Here is a 22,160-nt window from a genome sequence, read left to right as displayed (position 1 = left end):
TTTATACAAAGTTGTTTTTATTTCCCACCCCATGACCCAATCATTTGGCATTAAAACCGAAAAACGAGGCAAGAAAACCAAGAATAAAAAGTGAAGAAATTTTTGTATTATAATGTATTCAACCATTTGTTCTGATTATCTAAGAGAAAAAAAGTATTAGGAAATCCAACTTCAACAGAAAAATTCAAAACGCTTCCAAGGAAAATCAGAAAACTGATCTGCTTAGCCAGAGACCAGTGGTTCACAGTGTTTGATTCTGTGGTTTTTAAATTCCAGGTCCTTGTCTCACCCTAATGTCCCACACTCCAAATGAAACCAGAAGTGCACCAACAATACCCATCCCTCCTCAACCTCTGCTGGGCACCGCAGCAAACCAAAAACATTCTTGGTTTTCTTGTTTTAAGGAAATCTTTTTTCTTTTTTTCTATATGCTAATCTTCTCTATATCATTTTAATTTTAGTATATGTGCTGGTGAAGTGAGCACATTTTACGGAGTTTTAAGCTAAAGTTTCTTTTCTCACACATTGTCATATAAAAGGGGTATTTCTGCTTTGTCCCCTCCCTGCCATCATACCAAAAAATAAATAAGTACATAAATACAAATTAGAAAAGCTTAAATAAGACCGGTTTTTAAAACCCAATAAAGCAAGATGAGACAGAACTAGGCCCGAAGGGACTGGGAGAAGATTCTAAAATGGAGAGGGGGGAAAAAAACCAGAAAAAAACGGGTTTCCAAAAACACTGAAACCCATGGTATGTGATAACTTTCTAACCGTCTGGACTTTGGTAGGAGTGTCACGTTTTCCAAAGCTGACTTCTGGAAATCTTAACCTGGATTCAGAAAAATTCCAGCAAAGTGAGCCAACAGCCAGGAAGAGGTTATTTTGCAAGAGAAAGGGGGTAATTCCATTTACAAACATATATAAATAGAAATAAAGGCCACACACCTGGGAGAAAAGTTCACTAAAAACTCCCACCCCAACTTGAACTTTCCTAGCTGCTAGATTTTTTCTACCTGTTAAAAAACTAAAAATTACTGAAGATCAGGCACAAAGAGCAAAACAGCATGTGTATATTTGGGGAAGAAATTGTCATGGTATGCTGGAAAGTTACTGAAATCCACGGAAAAGGCTTCATCTGCACTCTTTCAAGAGGCCAAGGGAAGCCATTTTCGAATCCAACTCAAGTCACAGTCGTCATCAATTCAATCCCCAGAGAGGATTTAGTCAGCAAGGGCCGACCTATGCCACAAACTGATTTTACTACACGCCTTGCACACCTGCCAGTAATAGCAATATCTACTTGAAAACTTTGCTTCACAGACCTTCCACTGCCTTTCCCAGTTGCCTGAGTAATTCTCTTCAGGCAACTTGCAATGACTTAATTATCATCTCTGGCTCCAGAAATGGGAACCACTTAGTTGGCACAGCTTAGAAGTATAATGGTTGCTTCTGCTGGTTTCTGCAGCTCATGTTGGCTTTTTTTTTTTTTTTTTGAGACAGAGTCTTGCTTTGTCAACAGGCTGGAGTGCAGTGGCGTGATCTCGGCTCACTGCAACCTCCACCTCCCGGGTTCAAGTGATTCTCCTGCCTTAGCCTCCTGAGTAGCTGGGACTACAGGCGTGCACCGCCACACCCGGCGAATTTTTTTGTATTTTAGTAGAGACGGGGTTTCACCATGTTGGCCAGGATGGTCTTGATCTCCTGACCTCATGATCCACCCGCCTCGGCCTCCCAAAGTGCTTGGATTACAGGCGTGAACCACCGCACCCGGTCTGGAGGTCTTAATGGTCCCCCAGAGTCACCCGCTCCACCTGCAGAGTGGCAGTACCACCGTAACTTGCTCTACACAGGCAACAAGGCCATTTTCAGCTGTTACTCAGAAACTTGCTTCTTGGTGATATTAGGTTTAAAAGACAAGAAAGAAATCTTATTCTACAGGGTTGGAGAAAGGGAAAATTATAACACAAAAGCCCACTTCAGTCTCTGTTGATTCTGCAAGAGTCACAGCTGAGTTCAGAGGCCGCCTTTCTTCTCACCAGCCCATCTCCAAGCTGTGCAGTCACAGGAAGAACAGGTTCTCGCACAGCTGGATGGCTGGTTCATGATGCAAGATGTGTCCTGACAGGAAAGCTAGCTTGTGGGCATACTTGCAAGGAGCTGGAACTCTGATGGTGCCAGGCCAATTCCAGTACATGTGGCACAGTTTGAAAGTCAGCCTGTAGGCCAAGAAGAAAATATAATTCTCATCATCCCCCACCTTCAATTTGTGGCATGCAATACAATACAATAGTCACGGGGATATGACACAGAGCACACCTTCCTGAAAACTGGGAAGCAGGGGAATACATGATGCAGCTTTTTAGAATCACTATTTTTAAATGGACTTGTTTTTATTCCCACTATTCATAAGTCAGACAACATGGGTAAATCTTCTCAATTGAGGCATTTCCCTGTTTTGTTTTTTTTGTTTTGTTTTGTTTTGTTTTTGACGGAGTCTTGCTCTGTTGCCCAGGCTGGAGTGCAATGGCACAATCTCTGCTCACTGCAACCTCCGCCTCCTGGATTCAAGTGATTCTCCCAACTCAGCCTCCCGAGTAGCTGGGATTATAGGCATGCGCCACCACACCCAGCTAATTTTTCTATTTTTAGTAGAGACATGGTTTTGCCATGTTGGTCAGGCTGGTCTCGAACTCCTGGCCTCAGGTGATCCGCCTGCCTCAGCCTCCCAAAGTGCTGGGATTATAGGCGTGAGCCACCGCACCCAGCCTCCTGTTTTTATACGAAAACAACACAAAGAGAAAATATTTCTTGTTTACAAGAAAAGGCTGGAGAAAGGTAAGTACCCTAGTGGAATATTTATATAATCTGAACTCAACGGCACTGGGTCTCAAGTCTGGCTGTATGTCATAATCGCCTGGAACAGATTTAAAAAATACAGATGCCTCAGAATATTTGGGGGGAAGCCTGGCATCAATATTTTTTAAAGCTCTTTAAGTAAAAGTAATTTTAATATAAAACCAGGATTTCCAATCTCTCCTCAAAAAGACACCGTAATTGTCAAAGATATGAAGAAAGTCAAGAGGTAAATATATTTGGGGGTGAACAGTGAGCCCATCTTAGCTAGCAGGCCAGAATTATTTAAGAAAGAGAAAGAGTAAGTTACTGATGGGCCCACCTCTGCATATGATCAGGGCTCAGGTTTGCGGTGTTGAGAACACAGACATAATGCGTAGGAATGCCACAGCCCTGCCGTACATGATGGGCAAGAAGATAGAAATCCACCCTAGGAAAGAAAACCATAAATCAGTGATATGGTCGGATTCAGCCAGACAGAGCTGGCAAAGATCCTGGAGATCGTTCTAGCTCCTTCAACTAAAGCTCAGAGAGCTCAAATGACTGGACCAAGGACACAGAGGCCAGACCAGGATTAGAACCCAGGTCTCCTGACTCAAGAGGCTACTGAAGAATGGTGGTAACAGGCTGGGTGCAGTGACTCATGCCTGTAATCCTAGCACTTTGGAAGGCTGAGGCAGGCAGATTGCTTGAGCCCAGGAGTTCGAGACCAGTCTGGGCAACATGGCAAGACTCTGTCTCTACAAAAAATACAAAAATTAGTTGGGCATGGTGGCATACGCCTATTGTTGCAGCTACTCAGGAGGCTGAGGTGGGAGGATCACCTGGGCCTAAGCAGGTTGAGGCTGCAGTAAGCTGAGATCACATCATTGCACTCCACCCTGGACAACAAAGCGAGACCCTGCCTCAAAAAAAAAAAAAAAAAAAAAAAAAAGTGGTAGAAACTCCCTTATCTTCCTGTAGAAGTTAAGCATACGCTGTCTTAGCAAAACAAGGTATGTTCAACTTTTCACTTAAGAGGTAAAAGCTTTCTTGTTTTAAAATCTTTTTTGTTTCATTTTGAGACAGAGTCTCTCTCTGTTGCCCAGGCTGGATTACAGTGGACTTACTGCAACCTCCACCTCCTAGGTTCAAGCGATTCTCCTGTCTCAGCCTCCCGAGTAGCTGGCATTACAGGCACACACCATCACACCTGGTTAATTTCTGTTATTTTCAGTAGACAGGGTTTCGCCATGTTGGCCAGGCTGGTATTGAACTCCTGACCTCAGGTGATCTAACTGCCTCAGCCTCCCAAAGCGTTGGGATTACAGGCGTGAGCCACCATGCCAGGCCCTTAAATATTTTTTAAACCTTCATTCTTTTAACGGTAGCCTCTCTGAGATTCTAGTCCACAACTCTCCAGGAAACCTCCCCATTCCAATACTCAGGAAAGTGACAACATCTCCAACTTATTCTTCCTCCAATACTACATATTTTGCTCACTTACCACTCACAGCTTGTTATTGTATGATCTACCACAGTTCCAGGAGTGGGAGTTACAAAGTTCTGAGGAGCAGCCAGATATAGATTAGTACTGATTTTCTTCTGAACTACAAACACCACCATCTTGGGCTGATAATTCTCAAAAGCTTCAAAACACTTCTGTAGTTGAGGAATCTCATAGTTGGCAACTGTCTTCAGTTGGCCATCAGACACTCCATCACGGTACACCACAATCTTCTCTGGTAGACAGTGGTTCACCTGAAATGACAGCGACGATGTGGTGACTCACAGAGCCCTCAGGCTACGGACCACAGTCAGTGAGAGGCCCACTCGCATTGTGTAACCTGGAATCATGGCAGATCCTTTTGCAGTTAGTGCCAAAGCTACTGTGCCTAGAGGGCAGGGAAAAAAAGCTTCTCATCATTTCTAGACTTCCTTGGGGTAGTAAAACACGCCTGGTGCAGCAAAGGTGTTATAAAACATGAAAGCAAAACACGCAAGTTGTGAGTCACATGCATACGGCTTATCCACAAACAATGCAAACAAAGTTCAAAGGAATGCTGGGAAAACTGCAGGCTGAATCAATTTTCCTTCTACTTGGATTTAATACTAATAACTGTCGGGGCAAAGAATAAGGTAAAGTGTTAGAGAAATTCTAACATATGACCACATATGCCACAGATCCGCTGCCATCAGATTTTTACCTACTGGAAACATCCCAAGTTGCTGACAAGTGAAACGTCCCTTTACTAAATATTACCCTACAGTCTGGTATGGTGTGAAACATTTTTACTGTAACTAAGTAATTAGCAAACAGCTAGCTATGTGAATTGTCTATGGGTCCAAATTAAATTAAATGCTTGCTTGAAGCAATTTGAAGAATAATTTTTCCCCCATTTAGGGAATATAATTGTGTTCTAGTTGTGTTCAACTTCAATAATTCAAGAAGGGCCAGGCACGGTGGCTCACGCCTGTAATCCCAGCATGTTGGGAGGCCAAGGCGGGTGGATCACCTGAGGTCAGGAGTTCAAGACCAGCCTGGCCAACATGCTGAAACCCTGTTTCTACTAAAGATACAAAAATTAGGCAGGCATGGTGGCACATGCCTCTAATCCCAGCTACTTGGGAGGCTGAGGCAGGAGAATCACTAGAACTCAGGGGGTGGAGGTTGCAGCAAGCTGAGATTGTGCCACTACACTCCAGCCTGGGCAACAAAATTCAAGAGGGTAAGTTCACTTCAACTTAAAATGGAAGTTCCCTTTAAAAGTGCTTTAGTTTAATTCAGTTTTGATTCTAGTGGAGTGTGGTTCATTCTAAGTTTGTGTTCATACTTACCCTCAAAAACCTAAATTATGGGCTGGACACGGTGGGTCACGCCTGTAATCCCAGCACTCTCAGAGGCCGAGGTGGGTGGATCACCTGAGGTCAGAAGTTCAAGACCACCCTGGCCAACATGGTGAAACCCTCGTCTCTACTAAAAATACAAAAATTAGCCAGGTGTGGTGGTGCACACCTGTAGTCCCAGCTACTCAGGAGGCTGAGGCAGGAGAATTGCTTGAACCTGGGAGGTGGAGGTTGCAGTGAGCCAAGATTGCACCACTGCACTCCAGCCCGGGTGACAGAGCGAGACTCCGTCTCAGAACAAAAAACAAAAAACAAAAAAAAACACCAAAAAAACCTAAATTATGAATTAGGTTTAGATATAAATTATATATATATATATATATATATGTATGCACTGTTCCTTACAGGTTACTCTACATGAAAATGTGATTTCCAAGAATACTTTAAAAAAATAAGCACTTAGAATCCCTTTAAAAAGTTGAGTTTCAATTTGTTTTTTTTTTTTTTAAAGAATTGAGGTCTCACTCTGTTGCTCAGGTTAGACTGCAGTGGTGTAATCATAGCCACTGCAGCTTCAAACTCCTAAGCTCAAGAGATCCTCCTGCCTCAGCCTGTCAAGTAGCTGGAACTACAGGTGCTTGTCACTACGCCAGTTAATTAATTAATTAATTTTTTTTGAAACAGAGTCTCGCTCTGTTGCCCAGGCTGAAGTGCAGTGATGCAATCTTGACTTACTGAAATCTCTGCCTCCCAGGCTCATGCAATTCTTGGTCCTCAGCCTCTCAAGTAGCTGGGACTAGCTGGGACTACAGGTGTGCACCACCATGCCTGGCTAATTTTTGTATTCTTAGTAGAGATGGGGTTTTGCCATGTAGGGCAGGCTGGTCTCAAACTCCTGACCTCAGGTCATCCACCTACCTTGGCCTCCCAAAGTACTGGGATTACAAGCGTTAGCCACTGCGCCCAGCCTAATTTTATTTAAAAACATTTTTTAGAGACGGGGTCTCACTATGTTGCCCAGGCTGGTCAAACTCTCAGCCTCAAGTAATCCTCCTCCCTCAGCCTCTCAAAGTGCTGAGGTTACAGGAATGAGCCACCACTTCTGGCCCAGAATTTCAAATATTAATGACCCCTTTTCCTAAGAAGCCTCAAGCACTACATTTACAAGTATGTAATTCATCTTCACAGTCTCAGATTGCACCAGCTTGTGGTACTTTTTATTTATTTTTTTGAGATGGGGTCTCACGCTCTTGCTGAGGCTGGAGTACAGTGGCACCATCTCTGCTCACTGCAACCTCCACCTCCCAGGCTCAAGCCATCCCTCCTGACTCAGCCTCCTGAGTAGCTGGGACTACAAGTTTGTGCCACCATGCCTAGCTAACTTTTGTATTTTTTGTAGAGATGGAGGTTTCACCATGTTGCCTGGGCTAGTCTCGAACTCCTGGACTCAGTGATCTGCCTGTCTTGGCCTCCCAAAGTGCTCACCTGCCTTGGCCTCCCAAAGTGCTCAGATCACAGGTGTGAGATACCATACCTGGCCTGTAGTACCTTTAAAAAAAATTTTTTTGGCTTTCCAGCATCTACTCCATCTTTTCTCAGTAATAGCACTTGAGTTTCCTCCTGCCCCCAACAAGATATAGTCTGGTGGGACTATTAGTCAACGTGCCCTAGCCCAACCCAAGGTTTCCCAACCTGTCAGCTCTACTGACATTTGTGGGTAGATAATTCTTCATCCTAGAGGGCTGTCCTGTGCACTGCAGAATCTACATTTAGCATCATCTGTGGCCTCTATTCACTAAATGCCAGGAGCAACCTCTCACCCTTATGACTAAAAACGCCTTTATATATCACCCACTGGGAGGACAAAATTGCTCCCAGTTGAGAACCACTTCACTAACCAAAGGATGTGTAGACGACTCGAGCCACACCAACAGACTGCTCCTCCCTTGCTCTCCATCTTGAGTAGAGAATGCAAAACAGTGGAGTTTGGCCCTTCAGTGGCAGTGCCTTTTCAGGCCCCTGCTTCTGAAACCCCAGGAGTTAGCCTGAATCATGCCCATTTACCAGCCTGGGGCTCCACCTTCTCACCAATCCTCTGAGCCTCTGTACGATCTTGCCAATTTCTATTCTGCTCAAGTTACCAGTTCCTGTTAATTCCCAAAGACTCCTAACTAACTCGCTGTGTTAAAAGGCAGGTGACCCAGGACCTCCGATCTGGAAGAAACCCTCATTTGACAGACAAGGAAACAGACAGTACGGTGGATTTGGGGTCAGGAGACCTGGGACTGAGTCTGACTCTGCTACTCCTTTAGCTGTGACCTTCAAGACTCAGTTTCTTCAGTTGAAAAGTGAAGAAAAATGATCATCTCACCTTCTTCTCAGGGTTGTTAAAAGGGATAAAGTAAAATTTATATATATATATATATATATATATATACACACACACATATATTGTACACAAAAGTTGAGACCGAGCTAGATCAAGGATATACAGATATTCCGAAGCACAAAGAAGGGACTTAATAAATCAATGGAGTGAAAAATAGAAGGCCGGGTGCAGTGTGGCTCACGCCCGTAATCCCAGCACTTTGGGAGGCTGAGGCAGGCGGATGACTTGAGGTCAGGAGGTTGAGACCAGCCTGGGCAACATGGTGAAACCCCGTCTCTACTAAAAATACAAAAATAAGCCAGGCATGGTGGCGTGCATTGAACCCGGGGGACAGAGGTTGCAGTGAGCGGAGTTTGTGCCTCTGCACTCCAGCCTGGGTGACAGAGTGAGATCCCATCTCAAAAAAAAAAAAGAAAAATAGAAATCAAATTTGACTTTGGTAACTACTGGCATCACCTCCTTCTTTAACATTTGCCAACTAACCACTGAGTTCAAGGCACCACACTCAGCCCTAGGTAGGCCTCCAACAGAACCGAAAGGAATCAAGGAGCTGAAAAATCTAAAATAATCAACAATGTTAAGCTGTCTAGGTCATCTAGTCTATTTTCTTCATTTTGTAAGTTATAAAACTATGATTGAGGGATGAGTCAGAATATAGGACAAATCACAAGGCTAAAACATAACTCTTAAATGTGTTTTTCTTTTTTTTGAGACAGGGTCTTGCTCTGTCACTCAACCTTCTGGGCTCAAGCGATCCTCCTGCCTCAGCCTCCTGAGCAGCTGGGACTATAAGCATAGCTGGGACTACAGGGATGTGCCATCAAGCCCGGCTAATTTTTTTATTTATAGTAGAGACGAAGTCTCAATATGTTGCCCAGGTTGGAACTCCTAAATGTATGTTATAAAAACCACTTCAGTACTCAGTAGATACTTGAAACAGTAAGTAATGAATGTTCTCGAAAGCAACACTGTGTTTATTAATTTTAGTATCCCTTAGCACTGCACAGAGGGGCAAGGGTCAGTTAGGCAAAAAATATCTGCTGAGTGTTTGACATGTTTTTATGTGTGGCTCCATTCATTCACGGAACAAATACTTCACATCCACTAGATATGAGCCACTGCATTTATCTCAGAAAATTAAAACATTATTATGTTTGAGATGGAGTCTCGCTCAGTCACCCAGGCTAGAGTGCAATGGTGTGATCTCGGCTCACTGCAACCTCCGCCTCCCGGGTTCAAGCGATTCTCCTGCCTCGGCCCCCGAGTAGCTGGGATTACAGACACCCACCATCATGCCCGGCTAATTCTTGTATTTTTAGTAGAGATGGGGTTTCGCCATGTTGCCCAGGCTTGTCTCGAACTCCTGACCTCAAGTGATGTGCCTCACTGTCTCAGCCTCCAAAAGTGCTGGGATTACAGGCGTGGGCCACTGTGCTCAGCTAAAACATTATTTTAATACTATCCAGATCCTCATGGAACTCAAATTAAAAAGGGGAGGCAGACGCATAAATGCCCTCAACATATTATAAATAACATAATAAAGATATAAATGCTATGGCAACAGAGGAGTGTAAGAGATTTGCTCCCTGGAGGGAGAAATGTGTCAGGAAAAGGCATGAAGAATGAGTCTGCCAGGAGTGGTGGCTCACACCTGTAATCCCAGCACTTTGGGAGGCCGAGGTGGGCGGATCACCTGAGGTCAGGAGTTTGAGACCAGCCTGGCCAACATAGTGAAACCCCGTCTCTACTAAAAATACAAAAATTAGCCAGGCATGCTGGCAGGCGCCTGTAATCCCAGATACTCAGGAGGCTGAGGTAGGAGAACAGCTTGAACCCGAGAGGCGGAGGCTGCAGTGAGCCAAGGTCATGCCACTGCACTCCAGCCTAGGCAACAGAGCAGGACTCCGTCTCAAAAAAACAAACAAACAAAAAAAGGCCAGGCACAGTGGCTCACGCCTGTAATCCCAGCACTTTGGGAGGCTGAGGCGAGCAGATCACAAGGTCAGGAGATTGAGACCATCCTGGCTAACATGGTGAAGCCCCATCTGTACTAAAAAAATACAAAAATATTAGCTGGGTGTGGTGGCGGGCACCTGTAGTCCCAGCTACTCGGGAGGCTGAGGCAGGAGAATGGCGTGAGTCCGGGAAGGGGAGCTTGCACAGTGAGCCGAGAGCACACCACTGCAGTCCAGCCTGGGTGACAGAGTGAGACTCTGTCTCAAAAAAAAAAAAAAAAAAATTATGTTAATGTGCTGAATATGCTAATTTTTTTTTTTTTTTTTTTTTTGAGACAACGTCTTGCTCTGTTGCCCAGGCTGGAGTAAAATGGTGTGATGATGGCTCATGCAGTCTGAACTTCCTGAACTCAAGCAATCCTCTTACCTCAGCCTCCTGAGTAGCTGAGACTACAGGCATATACTACCATACCCAGCTAACTTAAAAATTTTTTTATACATATGAGGTCTATGTTGTCCAGGCTGGTCTTGAACTCCTGGGCTCAAGTGCTCCTCCTACCTCGTCCTCCCAGTGTTGGGATTACAGCCATGAGCGGCTATGCCCAACTAAAAATTTTCCTTAGAAATGGATCTTGCTATGTTGCCCAAGCTGGTCTCAAACACCTGAAGTCAGAAGATCCTGCCACCTCAGCCTCCTGAGTAGCTGCGACTACAGGCATGCACCACTATGCCTGGCTTATTGTTATTTCTAAGTAAATTAATAAACATTGAAATTTTTACCTTCTAATATGCTAATTATTGACAGATATGTATCCATATAAATAAAAACTCTTTGGAACCTTCCATAATATTTAAGAATATAAAGGGGCCCTAATATCAAAAATTTTGAGAACTCCTGAACTAGAGCTACAAATCTAAATACAGATATTAAATAAATCACATGTGAGCTTAAGATTGTCTGGGAGGCTTCAGGTGGTGAACCATGAATTCTGAGAAGCCCTACAACTCAGGACAACTGGAAAAGCTGGGCAAAATATGAAAACATGTAGTTTGCGAAGGCCTTAGATGCATCCCAGCATCAGAGGAGGAAGGATGGGGCCCAGGGGAATCAGCCAAGCATGCGAAGGCATTCTTCCCTGGCAGGGCTGCTGATTCCACCACGGGAACTAAAAAGCTGTGAGGTGGAGGAGTGCTTTTTATTTTGAACAGCTTTATTGAAATATAGTTCGAAATACCATAAAACTCATCCTTTTATTTACTTTACTATTATTATTTTTAGAGACAAGGTCTCACTGCGTTGCTCAGGCCTGAGTGCAGTGGTGTGATCAAAGCTCACTGCAGCCTTGAACTCCTGGCCTCAAGCAATACTCCCACTCTGGCCTCCCAAAGCTCTGGGATTACAGATGTGAGCCAGCACGCCTGGCCAAACTCACCCACTTAAACTATACAATTAAATGTTTTTTTATTACTTTCAGAATTTTGAAACCATCACCACTAATTTTAGAACATATTGATCACCCCAAAAGATTTTAATCCCATACCCATTGGCAGTCAGTCCCCCAGTGCCTCCTTCCTTCGACTCCTAGAACCTACTAATGCGCTTTGTCTCCATGGGTTGGACTATACTAGACAAATAAAATCATAAACTTTTTTATGTTTAAATAAATTTCACTAAACATAACGTGTTCACAGTTCATCCATGTTGCAGTACGTCTCAGTCCTTCATTCCTTATTGCAGAATAATATTCCATTATATGCATATGTCACATTTTGTTTGTCCATTCATCAATTTGTGGACATTCGTGGGTTTTTAAAATTATTTCATTTTATTTTTGAGACAGAGTCTTGCTCTGTCACCCAGGCTGGAGTGCAGTGGTGCAATCTCAGCTCACTGCCACCTCTGCCTCCTGGGTTCAAGCAATTCTCCTGCCTCAGCCTCCCTAGTAGCTGGGATTACAGGTGCACACCACCACGCCCAGCTAATTGTTTTTGTATTTTTACTAGAGATGCGGTTTCGCCATGTTGCCCAGGCTGGTCTCAAATCCCTGGCCTCAAGTGATCCGCCTGCCTCAGCCTCCCAAAGTGCTGGGATTATAGGTGTGAGCCACTGCGCCTGGCCCATTTGTATTATTTCAATTTCTGGCCATTATGAATAATGTTGCTACGAACATTTGTGTATAAGTTTTTGTGTGGACTTATGTTTTCAATTTTCTTGGGTACACAATGTTTTCAATTTTCTTGGGTACATACCTAGGACTAGAATTCTTGGGTCATGTGGTAAATCTGTTTAACTTTGATTTTTATTTTATTTTACATATGGAGTCTATGTTGCCCTGGCTGGAGTATTGTGGCTATTCACAGGTGTGATCCTCACACACTATAGCCTTAAACTCCCGGGTTCAAGTGACTCTTCCACCTTATCTTTAAGAGTAGCTGGGACCACAAGCTTGCACCTCTAAGCCCGGCATGCTTAACTTTTTAAGGAACTGCCCAACTGTTTTCCAAAGTAGCTGCATTATTTTATTTTACAATCCCATTAGCAATCTACGAAGTTTCCAATTTCTCCATGTCCTGGACAAGACTTTTATTACTTGTCTTTTCAATTTTATTTTAATCTTTTCTTTAAAAGGGTCTTACTCTGTCACCAAGGCTGGAGTGCAGCGGCACAATCATGGCTCACTGCAGCCTTGACCTCCCAGGCTCAAGCCATCTTCCCACTTCAGCCTCTTGAGTAGCTGGGACCACAGATGTGTACCATCATGACCAGATAATTTATTTTCATTTTTTATTTTTGTAGAGATAGGGGTCTCCCTATGTGGCCCAGGCAGTCTCAAACTCCTGGGCTCAAGCAATCCTCCCACCTTGACCTCACAAAGAGCTGGGATTACAGGCATGAGCCATCATACCTGGCCTCTTTTAAATTTTAGATATCCTCGTGCATATGATATGGTACCTCATTCTGTGTCTGTATGTTTTTAAATTAAGAGACTATTTTTTAGACGAATCTTCAAGTTTACAAAAAAACCTGAGGCAATAGAACAGAGTTCCCATATGCCCTCCTCCCACCTCCTATCCCCACCCATAAACAGTTTCCCCTTTTGTTATCATATTGCATTATGGTACACTTGTTACAACTGATGACCAAATGTTGATACATTAACTATAGTCCACAGTTTACATATTTGTGTTGTACAGTTCTATGGGTTTTGACAAATGCATAATGTTATCTAGTTTCAGTGCCCTAAAAATCCTGTGTGCCACCTATTCCTTTCTCCCCCTTCCAAACCCTTGACAGCCACTTTTTACTGTCACCACATTTATGCATTCTCTAGAATGCCATTTATCATACAGTTGGAATCATATAAAGCCTTTTCAGATTACCATCTTTCACTGAGCAATATGTATTTAAGATTCCTCCATGTCTTTTCATGGCTTAATGGCTTATTTCTTTTAACACAATATTCCATTGTCTGGATGCATGACAGTTTATCCACTCACCTACTGAAGGATATCTCTGTTTCCAAGTTCTGGCAGTAATGAATAAAGTTGCTACAAACATTCACGTGCAAGTTTTTGTGTGGGCGTAAGTTTTCAACTTATTTGGGAAAATATCAAGGAGCGTGATTGTTGGTATGTGTATGTAAGTGCACATTTAGTTTAGTAATTAGCTGCCAAACTGTTTTGCAAAGTGGTTGTACCATTTCCATTCTCACCAGCCGTGAGTGAGCGTTCCTATGGCTCTACACCCTCACCAGCATTTGGCATTACCAGTTTTTGAATTCTGATCATTTATAGGTGTGTAGTGGTATCTGATTGTTTTAATTTGCAGTTCCCTAAGGGCAAGTGATATTGAACACCTGCTTGTATGCTAATTTGCCATCTATCTATCTACGTATTTTTGAGATGGAGTCTCACTCTGTCACCCAGGCTGAAGTGCAGTGGTACAATCTCAGCTCACTGCAACCTCTGCCTCCTTGGTTCAAGCAGTTCTCCTGCCTCAGCCTCCTGAGTAGCTAGGATTACAGGCGTGCGCCACCATGCCCAGCTAATTTTTTTTTTTTTTTGAGATGGAGTTTCGCTCTTGCTGCCCAGGCTGGAGTGCAATGGCACAATCTCGGCTCACCGCAGCCTCTGCCTCCGAAGTTCAAATGATTCTCCTGCCTCAGCCTTCCCGAGTAGCTGCAATTACAGGCATGCGCCACCAGGATTACAGGATTACCGTCATGCGCCACCACACCCGGCTAATTTTGTATTTTTAGTAGAGACGGGGTTTCTCCATGTTGGTCAGGTTGGTCTTGAACTCTCTACCTCAGGTGATCAGCCCACCTCGGCCCCTCCCAAAGTGCTGGGATTACAGGTGTGAGCCACTGCGCCTGGCCTAAGTTTTGTATTTTTAGTAGAGACGGGGTTTCACCACATTGGTCAGGCTGGTCTCAAACTCCTGGCCTCATGATCTGCCCGCTTTGGCCTCCCAGAGTGCTGGGATTACAGATGTGAGCCACCACACCCGGCCTTATCTACCTATACTCTTTGGTGAGATGTCTGTTGAGGTATTTTGCTCATTTTCTAATTGGGTTGTTCATTTTCTTACTGTTGAGTTTTAAGAGTTCTTTGTATACTTTATAACAGTCCTTTATCAGATACGTGTTTTGCAAATATTTCTTCCTAATCATGGCTTGTTTCATCCTCTTATCTGTGTTTCCCAGAAGTTTTTAAATTCGATGAATTTTCGATGAAAAATTTATCAATTTTTCCTTTCATGGGCTTTTGGCATAATATCTAAAAAGTAATCACCAAACCCAAAGCCACCTAGATTTTCTATGTTATCTTCTATAAGTTTTAGAGTTTTGCATTTTAAACATAGGTCTATAATTTGTTTTAATTTTTGCAAAAGGTGTATGGTCTATGCATAGAGTTTTTTGCATGCAGGTGGCCACTTGTTCCAGCACCATTTTTTGAAAAGATTGTTTTTCCACTGACTTGCCTTTGTTCCTTTATCAAAAATCACTTGACTATATTTGTGTGCATCTATTTCTGGGCTTTCTATTCTGTTCCACTTATCTATCCAGCTGTCTTTTCATCAATACCACACAATCTTGATTACCGTAGTTTTTACAGTAAGTCTTTGAGCTAGGCAGTATCAGACCTCTGCAGTACTGTGTTGGCTATCCTGTGTCTTTACCTCTTATAAACCTTAAAATCAAGTTTGTTGATATCCACAAAATAACTTGCTGGGATTTTGAGTAAGACTGCATTGAATCTAGCAATCAAAGTTGGGAAGAATTGATATCCTAACGATACTGAGTCGTCTTATCAATGAACACAGAATCTCTCTCCATTTTTAAGATATTCTTTGATTTTTTCCATCAGTTTTGTAGTTTTCCATGTGTACATCTTGTATGTAATTTGTTAGGCTGAAACCAAAGTACTCCATTTTTTTCTGCTGACACAAATATTTATTGTCTAAAATTTCAAATTCCGATTGTTCACTGCTGGTACACAGGAACAAAATTCGTTTTTTGTTTTTTTTTTTTTTTTACAGCAATAGACTTTTGTATAACTGTGTATCCTACAACCTTGCAATTCTCACTTACTAGTTCTAGCAGGGTTTTTTGTTGTTGGTTTCTTGGGATTTTCTACATAGACAATCATGCATCTGCAAACAAAGATAGTTTTGTTTTCTCCTTCCCAATCTGCAAGGCTTTAATTTCCTTTTCTTACTGCATTAGCTAGGACTTCCAGGAGGAAGCTGATTAATAGTAGTGATAAAGAGTATCTTTATAGCATCTATCTTAGGGGGAAAGCATCTAGTTTTTCACAAGTATGTTAGCTGTAGCTTTTTTGTAGATTTTAAAAATCAAATTGATGAAGTTCCCCTCTATTCCTAACGTGCTGGGAATCTTTTTTTTTTTTTTTTTGAGACGGAGTTTCGCTGTTGTTGCCCAGGCTGGAGTGCAATGGCACAATCCTGGCTCACCGCAACCTCCGCCTCCCAGGTTTAAGCGATTCTCCTGCCTCAGCCTCCTGAGTAGCTGGGATTACAGGCATGCACCACCATGCCCAGCTAATTTTGTATTTCTAGTAGAGACGGGGTTTCTCCATTTTGGTCAGGCTGGTCTTGAACTCCTGACCTCAGGTGATCCGCCCACCTCAGCCTCCCAAAGTGCCGGAATTACAGGCGTGAGCCAGCGCGCCTGGACTTTTTTTTTTTTTTTTTAAATCATGAATGAGTGTCAAATGATTTTTCTTCATCTACTAAAGTAGTCATATGATTTTTCTTCTTTAGCCTGTTGATGGATGGATTGCATTAACTGATTTTTGACTGTTGAACCAGCCTTGCATAACTGGAATAAAACCCACTTGGTTGTTTCACTAGTTTCCTAGGGCTGCTGTAACAAAGTACCATGAACTGGGTGGCTCAAAACAACAAAGATTTATTCTCTGATGGTTCCCAAGGTATCAGCAGAGCCATGCTTCCTCTAAAGGCTCTATGAACAAATCGTTGCTAGGGTGCAGTGGTTCATGCCTATAACCCCAGCACTTTGGGAGGGCAAGGCGGGAGAACTGCTTGAATCCGGGAGTTCCAGACCAGCTTAAGCAACATTGTGAGACCCTGTCTTTACAAAAAAATTAAAAAATTAGCCAGAAATGGTGGCGCATTCCTGTAGACCCAGCTACCTGGGAGGCGGAGGTGGGAGAATTGCTTCAGCCTGGGAGGTAGTGAGCTACGATCGTGCCACTGCACTCCAGCCTGGGCGACACAGAAAGACTCTATGTCTCAGAAAAAAAATAAATAAAAAGAAAATAAAAAAATCTTTCCTTGTCTGTTCAAGCTTCTGGTGGTTCAATCCTTGGTGTTTCTGGCTTGCAGATACATTCTTCCAGTCTCTGCCTCCTTCTTCCTGTTGCCTTCTCCCGTCTGTGTCTGCATCTTCAATGGCGTTCTCCCTATGTCTCTGTGTCCTATCCCTGTTTTCTTAAGGTAATACCCATCGTTGGCTTAGGGCCCACTCTAATCTGGTCTTACCTCATCTTAATTTGATTACATCTACAAAGACCCTGCTTCCAAATATGGTCACATTCACAGGTTCCAGGTGGACATAAATCTGGAGAAGCTTTATTTAACGTAGTATGGTCTCAATGCAGAATTCTTTTTATAGGCCAGGCGTGGTGGCTCACACCTGTAATTCCAGCACTTTGGGAGGCCGAGGCAGGCAGATCACCCGAGGTCGGGAGTTCAAGACCAGCCTGACCATCATGGAGAAACCCCGTCTCTACTAAAAATACAAAAAAAAATTAGCCAGGCATGGTGGCACATGTCTGTAATCCCAGCTACTTGGGAGGCTGAGGCAGGAGAATCACTTGATCCTGGGAGGCGGAGGTTGCGGTGAGCTGAGATTGCACCATTGCACTTCAGCCTGGGCAACAAGAGTGAAACTCCATCTCAAAAAAAAAAAAAAAAAAAAAAATTCTTTTTATACAGTTAGGTTCACTCTGCTAATGTTTTGTTGAGGATTTTTGCATCTATGTGCGTGACAAACATCGGTCTGTAGTTTTCCTTTCTTGCAATGTCTTTATCTGGTTTTGCTGTGAAGTGGCATCTCATGGCTTTGATTCCCAATTCCCTAATGACAAATGATATTTAGCTTCTTTTCATGTGCTTACTATTTGTATATACTCTTTGAAGAAATGTCTAGTCAAAATGTTTGCCCATTTTAAAATTGGGTTGTGTTTTTCTTGAGTTGTAAGACTTCTTTGCATATTCTGGATACTAGAGCCTTTCCATATGTATCGGATGAATGACTTCTCCCATTCTATGCGTTGTCTTTTAACTTTCTTAATAGTGTCTTTTGAAGCACAAAAGGTTTTAATTTTCATCAAATCGATTTTTTCTTTGGTTGCTTTTGCTTCCAGCGTCATATCTAATCAACTGCTGCCTAATATTAATAGACATGGTCACAAAGATTTACATCTATGTTGCCGTCTACAGTTGCACAGTTTTTTTTTTTTTGAGATGGAGTCTCACTCTGTCACCAGGCTGGAGTGCAGTGGTGTGATCTCGGCTCACCACAACCTCCGACTCCCTGGTTCAAGTGATTCTCCTGCCTCAGCCTCCTGAGTAGCTGGGATTACAGGCGCGGGCCACCACGCCCAGCTAATTTTTTTGTATTTTTAGTAGAGATGGGGTTTCACCATGTTGGCCAGGATGGTCTCCATCTCCTGATCTCGTGATCTGCCCACCTCGGCCTCCCAAAGTGCTGGGATTACAGGCATGAGCCACCACACTCGGCCAGTTTTATAGTTTTAATTCTTACATTTAGGTCTTTGATCCATTTGGAGTTACTTTTTGTATACTGTGTAAAGAAGAGCTTCAATGTCATTCTTGTGTATGTGGATATCCAGTAGTCCCAGTACCATTTCTTGAAAACATTACTCTTTCCCCCACCGAATGGCAAACTTGCTGAAAATCAGTTAACCGGCCATAGGCCCATGGGTTTATTTTTGGACTCTCATTTTTACTTCACTGATTTGAGTCTATCTCAATGCTACTGACCACACTGTCTTGTTTATCTCTGTAACAAGTTCTGAAATTAGAAACTGTGAGTCTATTTTTTAAAGATGTTCTTGACTATTCTATGTTTTTGCATTTCCATATGAATTTGAATATCTGCTTATCCACTCCTGCAAAAAAAATGTTACTTTTGCAATGGATCTTGTTACATTTGTAGATTCACATTTGGAGAGTTAAACCCAAAGTACTCCATTGTTTTCTGCTAATGCATAAATGTTGTTTTTATTTATTTATTTATTTTTGAGATGGAGTCTCGCCGTCACCCAGGCTGGAATGCAGTGACGTGATGTTGGCTCACAGCAACCTCTGCCTCCTGGGTTCAAGTGATTCTCCTGTCTCAGCCTCCCTATTAGCTGGGATTACAGGCACGCACCACCACACCCAGCTGTTCTTTTGCGTTTTTAGTAGAGATGGGGTTTTGCCATGTTGGCCAGGCTGGTCTCAAACTCTTGACCTCAGGTGATCCGCCCACCTCGGTCTTCTAAGTCCTAGATTACAGGCGTGAGCCACCGCACCTGGCCATTAATGTTTTTAATTCCAAATTCCAATTGTTCATTGCTAGCACACAGGAAAGGAACTGACTTTTAAGTGACTGACTTTTGTGTAATAACTGTGTATCCTGCAACCTTGCAATTCTTGCTTACTAGTTCTGGCAGGTTTGTGTTGTCGTTGTTGTTGGTTTCCTGGGATTTTCTACATAATCACGCAAACTGCAAAGATAGTTTTCTTTTCTCCTTCCCAATCTTCTCAATATTGCATCTTAACAATATTGTCTTCCAATCCATAAACATGAGATGTCTCTCCTTTTATTTAGATCTTCAATTTCTTTGTTTTTGAGATGGAGTCTCGCTCTTGTCACACAGGCTGTAGCAGTGGCATGATCTTGGCTCACTGCAACCTCCATCTCCTGGGTTCAAGCAATTCTCCTTCCTCAGCCTCCCGAGTAGTTGGGATTACAGGCATGCACCACCACACCCTGCTAATTCTTGTACTTGTAGAGACGGGGTTTTGCCATGTTGGCGAGGCTGGTCTCGAACTCCAGCCTCAGGTGATCCACCTGCCTCAGCCTCCCAAAGTGCTAGGATTACAGGTGTGAGTCACTGCGCCTGGCCTAGATCTTCAATTTCTTTAACAATGCTCTGTCGTTTCAAGTATGTCTAGTATTATTTATTTTTTTATTTATTATTATTTTTTTGAGAGAGAGTTTTGCTCTTATTGCCCAAGCTGGAGTGCAATGGCACAATCTCAGCTTACTGCAACCTCCGCCTCCCAGGTACAAGCTATTCTCCTGTCTCATCTCCCAAGTACCTCGGATTACAGGCATGCACCACCACGCCCAGCTATTTTTTTTTTTAATTTAGTAGAGACAGGGTTTCACCATGTTAGTCAGGCTGGTCCAAACTCCTGACCTCAGGTGATCCACCCGCCTCAGCCTCCCAAAGTGCTGGGATTACAGGTGTGTGCCACTGTGCCTGGCCTAGTATCCTTTTTGTTAAAAATTTTTCCTACATAGCTTATTTTTATGCAATCATAAATTGTTTTCTGAATTCCATTTTTGGATTGATCATTCTAGTGTACAGAAATACAACTGATTATTATATACTGATCTTGTATCTTCAACCTTGCTGCCCTCATTTATTAGCTCTAATTGTGTGTGTGTGTACTCTTCAGGATTTTCTAATGTAAGTTCTTTTCATTGTTCTACTTCTTTTCCAGTCTGGATCCTTCTGCAGTTTTCTTGAGGTGGCTTTGTTTGGCTTTGGTATCAGAGTAATACTGACTTCATAGTATAAGCAGGGAAGTGTTCCTCCTATTTTGGGGGAAGTTTGTAAAAACAAAGCAAAACAAAACTGGTTTCTTATTTAAATATAAGGTCTAATACTGAAATTTCAGTATTTTCTGTATTTCCAGGGATGTGTCCATTTAGGGCATCTAATTTGTTGGTATATAGTTGTTCACATTATTCTCTTATAATCCCTGTATTTCTGTTAGGTCAGTGGCAATGTTACCGCTCTCATTCCTGATCTTAGTTATCAGATTCTTCTATTTTTCATAAATGGTCTAAGCTAAAGGTTGTCAACTTTATTTCCTCAAAGAACCAATTTTTGGCTTCACTGATTCTATTGTTTTTCTAGTCTCCATTTCATTTATTTATGCTCTAATGTCTACTAATATTATTTTTGGAGACAGGGTCTCACTATGTTACCCAAGTGGGTCTTGAACTCCTGGGCTCAAGTGATCTCCCACCGCAGCCTCCGGAGTACCTGTAACTACAAGCATGAGCCACTGCACCCAGCTCTCTAATGTCTATTATTTCCTTCCTTCTCCTTGTTTTGGGTTTAGTTTGTTGTTCTTTTCTGGTTCCTTAAGGTGGAAGCTGGTTTGTTTTTAGATTCTTCTTATTTTAAAATACATTGTTTATAATAAATTTTCCTCTAAGTACTGTTTTACTTACATCCATAAATTTTGATATGTTGTATTTTTGTTTTCAGTCATCTCCCAAGTATTTCCTAATTTCCTTTTAATTTCTTCTTTGAGCCACTGGTTATTTTGGAGCCAGTCTTGTTTAATTTCCACGTATTTGTGAATTTCCCAAATTTCCTTTATTTCAAATTTCATTCTATTGTGGGTTGAGAACTTATTTTGAAAGATTAAAGTCATTTTTAAATGTATTGAGCCTTGTTTTATAGCCTATCATGGAGAAGAGTGCCACGTATATTAAGAAGAATGTGTATTTGGTTGCTGGGTGGAGTGTTTTATAGATGTCTGTTAGGTATAGTCAGACTACAGTGTTGTGCAAATCTTCCATTTCCTTGTTGATCTTACATCTAATTATTATATCTAAGACTGAAAATAAAGTTGTGAAGTCTCAAACTATTGCTGAATTGCCTATTTCTCCCTTTAATTATATTAGTTTTTGTTTCCTCTATTTTTGGGTCTCTACTGTTAGGTGCACATATATTATAATTGTTATGTCTTTCTCATGGATTGACTCTTTTGCTATTATAATATGTCACTCCTTGTCTCTACTTACAAGTGTTATCTAAAAGTCTGTTTTGTCTGAGGCCGGGAACAGTGGCTCACGCCTATAATCCCAACACTTTGGGAGGCAGAGGCAGGTGGATCACTTGAAGCCAGAAGTTCCAGACTAGCCTGGCCAACATGGTGAAACACTGCCTCTACTAAAAATACAACAGCAACAACAAAAAATTTAGCTGGGTGTGGTAGTGTACACCTGTAATCCCAGCTATTCGGGAGGCTGAGGCAGCAGAATTGCTTGAACCCAGGAGGCAGACGCTGCAGTGAGCCAAGATCATGCCACTGCACTCCAGCCTGAGCAACAGAGCAAGACTGCGTCTCAAAAAAAAAAAAAAAGTCTATTTTGTCTGATATTAATATAGCTATTTCGTTTCTTTTGGTTACAGTATAGCTATACTAGGCAGAAAGATTGCTTGAGACCAGGAGCTTGAGGCTGCAGTGAGCTATGATCACACCACTGTACTCTAGCATGAGCAACAGAGACCCTGTCTCAAGAAAAAATAAATAGGACTACAGACATGAC

General features: G+C 42.5%; 1 protein-coding gene across 5 annotated transcripts in view; it reads right to left on the bottom strand.

Moving 5' to 3' along the window:
- PIWIL2 (piwi like RNA-mediated gene silencing 2) overlaps positions 1–22,160 on the bottom strand; it is a 91,111-nt gene continuing 68,951 nt past the window's right edge. For 3 of the 5 annotated variants that reach the window (XM_009454917.5, XM_528083.9, XM_003311635.7), the window contains exons 21-23: positions 4,343–4,596; positions 3,179–3,286; positions 1–2,219 (exon numbers count right to left, since the gene is read on the bottom strand). In XM_009454917.5, the coding sequence (XP_009453192.3) occupies positions 2,063–2,219; positions 3,179–3,286; positions 4,343–4,596 (519 nt within the window). In that variant the 3' untranslated portion in view covers positions 1–2,062. The remainder of the gene's footprint in view (positions 2,220–3,178; positions 3,287–4,342; positions 4,597–22,160) is intronic. The other 2 variants (NM_001289638.1, XM_003311634.7) reach the window with 2 other exon arrangements.

This window comes from Pan troglodytes, chromosome 7 (genome assembly GCF_028858775.2).
Source record: "Pan troglodytes isolate AG18354 chromosome 7, NHGRI_mPanTro3-v2.0_pri, whole genome shotgun sequence".
In the NCBI taxonomy this organism is placed as follows: domain Eukaryota; kingdom Metazoa; phylum Chordata; class Mammalia; order Primates; family Hominidae; genus Pan; species Pan troglodytes.
The sequence above is the reverse complement of the archived record's forward strand: the minus strand, read 5'-3'. Positions and strand labels throughout refer to the sequence as shown.